We start from the raw sequence: 7,877 nt of genomic DNA, 5'->3' as shown, positions 1-7,877 counted from the left end.
TACAGAGCTCTAATTGGACAAAGCGAGGCGCGAGTATACAAGTATAAATCCAATAGGGCGTGAACTCAGGCTCAGGGCGGTTTGCGGGTCTCCTTGGTAACCAGATATGTGTGTTGACTCAACCCCTATCTAGAATTCCTCCCGTACTGACGCCAGGTGGTCTGTCCCTGACATCCTGCTTATCTCTACACCTTTGCCTTCTAGCTGAATTCCTTCGTTCCCCTACGTGCCTCATCTCACAAGCTGGGGAATTTCCAATGGCTCTTAGGGGGTTTGCACAACAGGGCATTGACGAAGGTTTGGCTGAGAACAATCAGTGTCAATCAAAGGGTTGAGCAACATTTCTTAATAGCTATCTGGGCTGTGGTGGGGCCATTCTGTTTCCTGGAACTGTCTTTTGTTCCTTACAAACATAGTATTACTATAGGGGTGTCGGGGGGGGGGTCTTTCATTCCCCCATTTTCTTTTTAACTAAATGGAATCTTTCATTTATTGGGATGCATAAAGGTGAGGGGCCAGGGGTGGTGGTTCAGTCTCTGACTGATGGAGTCGTTGATATTGTTGAGTTAGTACCAGAGTTTGAACCACCGAAATTCTCTCCTTAATAAATTGGATGAGTCTGTTTAAAATGCAAGGGCCGAACATCAAAATAAGCACAAGAATCAGTAGGGGGCCCATGATGGTCGATATGAGGGTGGTGAGCCATGGGGACCTGTGGAACCATCCCTCGAACCATCCTTGTTGTTCTTCAAAATATCTCTGTCTCTGCTTCAACCGCTCTCTGAGTTTCGCCATGCTATCTCTGACCAAACCTGTATGATCAGCATAGAAACAACATTCTTCCTTCAGAGCGGCGCATAGTCCCCCCTCCTGTAGAAACAGGATGTCCAGTCCCCTACGATTCTGGAGTACTACCTCAGAGAGAGAGGTTAGGGACTTTTCTAAGGCACTTATAGATTCCTCCAGAGCCTGTATATCCTGGTTCATGGCGGCTTGGAGCTGCAGGAAGTTTTGAGTTTCAACTAGGGCAGTTGCTCCTGTTCCTATCCCAGCCGCAATTCCCCCCATAGTGAGACCTCCTAACATAACGGCTAAGGTCAGGGACATAGGTTCCCTCTTGGTTCGGGCAGGTCTCATCTCAAATTGAGCATAAATGTCCTCAGGCTCATGATAGGTTATCCTGGGAAACAGTTCAATTAATACACAAAAGCTGGATTCATTGCCTTGTAGTACTGACCAGGATGCACAGGGGGTGAGTCCCGTGTCGCATGCCCAGTAAGTTCCATTAGGACCAATGGAGTATCCGGTTCCCGAGGTCATAGTGGTATTACAGAGGTTACGATGGGATGGGGGAGGATTCCCCAGGCATAGTCCCTGTCCAGATACTTCTGACAGAGTCATCTTATGTTGGGTCTCTCCCAGGCATCGAGCTGGGGGGGTGTCCAGCTGGGAATGCGGGCCCTGTATTGCTACCCCTTCATAGTAGGGAGGGAGAGAGAGTAAACATAGCCAACATTCCTGAGTTCGGTCAGGCTGGGTGGCATTTAGGGTGGAATAGGCTCCTTGCAATAGACCAAAGAGTCGATCCCCTGTCCCTAGGCGGGTCCTGGCGGGGGCCGCAGTTGTTGGGGCTGCAGTTATGTTGGGAACATTCATATTGGGTGACATAGTGGGAGTGTGGAGTTGCTTACCCTGTCCCGTCTGGGATGGGGGTTTCTGATCTGAGAGGACTGTATTGGGGCCAACTGACAGGGGGGTGGTTTCTGCCTTGAGCTGAATTTTGAAGGTCAGGCCTTTGTTAAACCCTGTCATATAAAACCTGAGTCCCCAAGTATGCCCGGACTGCCATCCTCTATCCTCCTTGCCCTTTTCAGTGAAAGAGATAACAATTGGTAAGGGGACAGTTCCCTCAGTGCTGACTGTACATTTGTTGGGGCTGGAATAATTTTTAGACACCGTTATCAAGTCCCAACTAGAGCTGGGCTTCCAATAGGCCCCGCCGGTGGTCTCACATCCCCATTGTTTGCAGAAGAATTCCTCATATCCCCCACATCTATGGGCCTCCTTCCGGTTGCGGCCATCACGGGGGCAGACATAAAAGTCATAAGTGGACAAGGAACAACGGGTGTTTGCATTGATACATCCCGGTCCCCTCTGTGGGACATGGCCCCGTCCTCCCCCAGGCCTGATTGACCGGGCTGTGCGAACCGGGAAGTCAGAGTGACTCAAATGAGCAATGTCCCAAGCGTCCAGGCCCGCTATCAGCTGACAAATATCGGGAGTTAGGGGTGGCCACCAGGTGTGGGGGGCATGGTTGGCTGTGGTTGACCATATGGTCTCCCCGGTTTGGGATATAACTTGCCAAGTGAGCCTTTTAACCTGGTGAGGGGACCCTGACCCCAGGGTTGGGAGAGGGGTAAGAGTAAGGAGGAGAATCAGGCACCAGAGAGTCTTATCTTCAGTGGATTTTGAGTGCGCTGTACCTTCCATGTGGACTCCTTGGCACTGGTCGGGTCAATCTCCTTAGCAGCCTTCACGTGGGAGGCGTGGACCCAGGCAGCAATCCCGTCGACCTTGAGAGCAGTTGGTGTGGTCAGCAGGACGGTGTATGGTCCCTTCCACCGTGGTTCCAAATTTTTGGTCTGATGTCGCCGAACCCAGACGGAGTCCCCGATCTGGAAGGGATGAGGGACTATTGGGTGGTCCAGTTGCTCTCGGTAGGCCGCTGCCAGAGGTTTCCAAACTTCCTTCTGTACTAGCTGGAGGGCCTGGAGGTGTGCCTCTAAGGTAGGGCTGGTGGCGAAGGACGAAATGTCAGGATGAAGGAAATTTACAATAGGTGGGGGGGCCCCATATATAATTTCAAAGGGAGTCAAACCATAGGGTCCGGGAGTATTCCGAGCCCGGTAAAGGGCTAAAGGGAGTAGGAGCACCCAGTCTCTAGAGCCAGTTGCAAGCGTTAATTTGGTCAAAGTCTCCTTAATGGTTCTATTAGCTCGTTCTACCTGTCCTGAGCTCTGGGGCCGGTATGCACAATGAAGCTTCCAATCAATCCCCAGCAATCTGGCCACCCTCTGACTTACCTGGGAGACGAAGGCAGGCCCATTATCGGACCCCATTACCTGGGGCATCCCATATCTGGGAAAAATGTCCTCCAACAGCTTTTTGGCCACGACGTTGGCTGTTTCCTTCTTGGTGGGGAATGCTTCCATCCATCCAGAAAAGGTGTCCACAAAAACCAGGAGGTAACGGTAACCATAGAGTCCGGGCGTTACCTCTGTGAAATCTATTTCCCAATGAGTCCCAGGGCGATGGCCCCTTAGGCGGGTTCCCTTGCCTAAGTGGGCCTTTCCGGGGTTCACTTGGGCGCATGCTGGACAGCTAGAGGTCACTTGCTGGAGTATTTGGTCCTGGTTCAGTAGTATAGCCCCAGAAGCCTCGTCGGCCAGTAGGGCCTTCATTTTGCCCTTGCTTAGATGGGTCAGTGCATGAAGGAACTTGAGCATGTATTGAGTATGGGAAGTAGGCATGACTAGTTTGTCTTCTTTTGTATAAGCCTGCTTCTCAGAGTCCCATTCCGCCCCCATTTTCTTTGCTAGCTCATGGTCCTCAGAGCTGTAGGGCATAGGGCCTCTGCTAGGCGGCGGGTGACCCTGCAGGAGCATCAACAGCTGCCCTTCCTTGGGTGGTTGGGAGGCTGCGGCTCGGGCGGTTAGGTCAGCCAGCCTGTTTCCCCGAGCCACTGCTGTGTTCCCCTTCTGGTGCCCTGGACAGTGCATTATACTGAGCTGCCGTGGGAGGAATAGTGCTTGTAGGAGGTCCAGAATCTCTTTTTTATTTTTGACTTCTTTACCTTCTGAAGTCAGGAGGCCCCTCCGTCTGTAGATTTCTCCATGCACATGGGCAGTGGCGAAGGCATATCTGCTGTCAGTATAGACTGTGAGTCTCTTACCTTCCGCCATCCGGAGGGCCTGGGCGAGTGCAATCAGCTCCGCTTTCTGGGCCGATGTTCCAGCCGGCAACGGCGAGGCCCAGACCACCTCAGACTCAGTGGTGACAGCTGCTCCTGCTCTTCTCATCCCTTCCTCGAGGAAGCTGCTCCCGTCCGTGAACCAGACATAGTCTGAGTCCTTCAATGGTTGATCGGTCAGGTCTGGACGGGTGCCGTGCGCTTCTGCCAGGATCTGGAGGCAATCATGCTCCCCCGAGGAGGTAGGCAGGGGTAGTAGGGTGGCCGGATTGAGGGAAACTGTGGGGCCGAAGGTCACTCGGTCGGTGTCCAGCAGTAAGGCCTGATAATGAGTCATTCTGGAATTGGAGAGCCATCTGTCTGGGGGCTGCCGGACTAAGGCTTCCACCGCATGGGAGGATAGCACAGTCATTGGCTGACCCAGAGTCAGTTTACCCGCATCCTTGAGCAGGACTGCAATAGCGGCTACCATGCGTAAGCAAGGGGGCCATCCAGTGGCTACCGGGTCCAATTTCTTGGATAGATAGGCCACCGGCCTCCTCCAGGGCCCCAGTTTTTGCACTAATACCCCTTTAGCAAAGCCTGAGTTCTCATCCACAAATAGTTCAAAGGGCTTGGTTAGATCTGGTAGGCCCAGGGCTGGTGACTCGAGCAATGCTCTTTTAATTTGTTGGAAGGCCTGTTGATGTTCTTCCTCCCATCGGAACATAATTCCCGGCTTAGTGAGAGGATACAGGGGGGCAGCCAGTTCAGCAAACCCAGGAATCCAGAGGCGGCAGTAGCCGGCCGTGCCCAAAAATTCTCTGACCTGCCGAGGGCCCTTGGGAGGGGGGATTGAGACTATCGCCTCTTTTCTGGCTTCGGTCAGCCATCTTCGCCCTCCCTCCAGGGTGTAGCCCAGATAGATAACTTTGTTCTGGCATATCTGGGCCTTTTTGGCCGAGGCCCTGTAGCCCTTTTCCCCAAGCCTGGTCAGCAGAGCCTGAGTTCCTTCCAAGCATTCGGTCCGGCTCCTGGCGGCCAAGAGGAGGTCATCTACGTACTGGAGCAGAGTCAAGGTTGGGTGTTCTACCCGGAATCCGGCTAGATCTGCATGGAGGGCCTCATCAAAGAGTGTTGGGCTATTCTTGAACCCTTGGGGGAGCCGGGTCCAGGTCAGCTGTCCTGAAAGTCCGATTTCTGGGTCCCTCCATTCAAAAGCAAACAGTAGCTGACTCTGAGGATGCAGTCTCAAGCAAAAGAAAGCATCTTTTAGATCCAGCACCGTATACCAAGTATGGGTCGGTGGGAGGGTGCTGAGGAGGTTGTAGGGGTTAGGTACTGTGGGGTGTATGTCCTCCACCCGCTTATTGACCTCCCTTAAGTCCTGGACCGGTCTGAATTCCCCCGTACCTGGTTTCTTGACGGGTAAGAGGGGAGTATTCCAGGGAGATCGGCAGGGTTTGAGCACTCCCTGGTCTATTAGCCGCCGGATGTGGGGTTTAATCCCCTCCTGCGCTTCCCGAGACATGGGGTACTGTCTGATTGAGATTGGAGTTGCGGAGGCCTTCAATGAAATGACAAGGGGCGGCTGGTCGTGCGCGAGCCCCAAGCCTCCTGTTTCTGCCCATGCCTGTGGAAACCTGTCTAGCCAGTCCTGCATCTCACCCGGTGGTTCTTCCGGGGGCTCAGGCTCAAAAAGGCGGTATTCTTCTTCCAGATTTAGGGCGAGGACTTGCAAAGGGGTTCCCCCAGGCCCCGTGACCGTGGGTCCTCTTTCATCAAAGTAAATTTGTGCTTTTAATTTGGTCAGTAGGTCCCGGCCCAGCAACGGGTGAGGGCAGTCGGGTATATGTAGGAAGGAATGGGTTACTTGCCCCGACGCCAACTGGACTTTTCTTTCAGTCCTCCACCGGTATCTCCTACTACCGGTGGCCCCCTGGACCAAAGCGGAACGGTCACTGAGGGGGCCTCCAGTGTGGGTTAGGACCGAATGTTGGGCCCCCGTATCAACTAGGAAGGTTACGGGTTGCCCCCCGATCTTGAGGGTTATCCGAGGCTCAGGGGGGGGCTCCTGGCCTGGACCCCCCTAGTCTTCCAGATTAAGGAGGTCCACAGCCTTGGGTCTGGGTCGTCGGGGTCCCTGTGGTCTCTGTGGGCACTCCCGAGCCCAATGTCCTTTTCCCTTGCAGTATGCACATTGGTCCTTCTCCAAGGGGGGTCGCCTTCGTTCTCCCATCCTAACTCCCTCTCTGCCTTGGCCCTGCAACACTATGGCGGCCAGTGTCTTGATCTCCTTGTGTCGTCTCTTGTCCCTCTCATCCTGTTTCTGCCATATCCTTTCCTCCCTTTCCTCCGGAGTCTCCCTCTTGTTAAATACTTTCTCTGCCTCCCTCAACAGATCCGAAAGATTCAATGTCGACAGTCCTTCTAACCTCTGTAACTTAGTCCTGATATCTGGGCTCGACTGGTAGATAAATGACAGGATAACTCCTGGTGCCTGCCCTGGGTCCTCTGGATCATAGGGGGTGTACATTCTATAAGCCTCTTTTAGCCTTTCTAAGAATGCGGCTGGAGTCTCCTCCTTTCCCTGGATGGTGCTTCTTACCTGGGCCAAATTAGTGGGCCGCCTGGCAGCGGCACGGAGACCCGCTAAGAGCAACTGGCGATAGAGACGTAGGTGTCCCCTACCTTCATCGGTGGTATAATCCCAATTTGGGCGCGTGAGGGGAAAAGCTATGTCAATGAGATTGGGGAGCTGGGTAGGTCTCCCATCTTCGCCAGGGACCAGCTTCCGTGCTTCCAGGAACACCCGCTGCTTCTCCTCCACAGTCAGGAGGGTCTGCAAAAGCTGTTGGCAGTCATCCCAGGTTGGCCGATGGGTCACTAGGATAGACTCAATCAAGTTGGTTAACGCCACGGGATCTTTGGAAAACGGGGGGTTAAATTGTTTCCAGTTATAGAGATCAGAGGCCGAGAATGGCCAGTACTGGAGGTGGCGGCCAGGCCCTTCTCTGAGGGGAAAGGCCTTGGATTCCAGGGGGGTGTCATCCCGGCGGACCCGAAGGCGACCGGCGATGGGTGAGGGAGCCGGGGTCCCCCCTGTGTTCCTGCTAGTTGCCATCCTCTCAGGGGCTGCTGCCCCTCCGATGGCCGGCGTCCCTGTTTCCGGTCCCGCGGCTGGCGCGGCTCGTGCCGCGCGATAAGGCGGCGGCTCAGCTGTTAGGAGGTCAATGAGGGGAGAGTCGGGGTCGGGGGGAGGACGGAAGGCTTGAGAGCCTCTTTGCGGGGAAGTATAGGGTATAAGGAGGAGGAAGAAATCGCAGGCGGTGTGGAGGGCGGGGGAGAAGCCAAAGGGGTTGTAGAGGGACCTAGGAGGAAAGGCTTGACCCATGGAAATGGGTTTTCTACCAGGGATCTCCAGATGGCTATGTAGGGGCCCTGGTCTGGGTGCCCGTGGGGTTTGGGGGCAAAAATCTTCCCTTCAACCTGTGAAATCAAAGAGAGGTTAAAGGAGCCCTCTCGGGGCCAGCCGACATCCATCCTAACCCATTTGGCCTCGCAGAGGGTGGTCCATTTATTCTTTTTGATGATGACTCCTTCATTGTTGCCACGGCCTTTTACGTCCGACCAGTGGTCAAGAGTGAGGCTCAGGGGCGTAGCGACAGTTTGTCCCATTCTGGTGTCTAGATAAAGAAGAATTAGGCAACAAACAAGAAACAGACAAACAACAGACGTTACAACAAATCGCGCTGCGCGGCTTCGGCGCAAAACCGAAAGCAAGAATTCGGTCGGGGATTGGGAGGGTTTGCGCCCTCCGTCCCCTGCCAACACCACGTATCCCTCGGATACCTGGGAGGCCCCGAAAAACCGTGCCCCAAAGGGGACTTCAGACTCCCGTGGAACGTCTTCCAGGGTTGGTGAGCGA

General features: G+C 54.2%; 1 protein-coding gene across 1 annotated transcript; it reads right to left on the bottom strand.

The window, feature by feature from the left end:
• Positions 1-489: 489 nt before the first annotated feature.
• LOC118594570 lies at positions 490-7,627 on the bottom strand. The gene is made up of 9 exons (XM_036204505.1): positions 7,499-7,627; positions 6,940-7,168; positions 6,558-6,685; positions 5,839-5,990; positions 5,242-5,724; positions 4,779-5,157; positions 3,960-4,292; positions 2,553-2,675; positions 490-2,418 (listed from the first exon to the last, which is right to left on the bottom strand). Exons 1-9 carry the CDS (start codon positions 7,625-7,627, stop codon positions 490-492), a joined length of 3,885 nt encoding a protein of 1,294 aa, XP_036060398.1.
• Positions 7,628-7,877: the final 250 nt, after the last annotated feature.

This window comes from Onychomys torridus, chromosome 13, assembly GCF_903995425.1.
Source record: "Onychomys torridus chromosome 13, mOncTor1.1, whole genome shotgun sequence".
Classification (NCBI taxonomy): Eukaryota; Metazoa; Chordata; class Mammalia; order Rodentia; family Cricetidae; genus Onychomys; species Onychomys torridus.
Note: the sequence above shows the minus strand (reverse complement) of the source record. Positions and strands in the feature narration are given on the sequence as shown.

Coding starts and splice junctions, on each gene's coding strand:
- LOC118594570 (XM_036204505.1), bottom strand. CDS start 7,627: ATGGGACAAACTGTCGCTACGCCCCTGAGCCTCACTCTTGACCACTGG. Junction 5,991..6,557: donor GGCCCACTAATTTGGCCCAG/GTAAGAAGCACC, acceptor ATAACCCTCAAG/ATCGGGGGGCAACCCGTAAC. Junction 5,725..5,838: donor AGGACTGAAAGAAAAGTCCA/GTTGGCGTCGGG, acceptor CTTTGATGAAAG/AGGACCCACGGTCACGGGGC.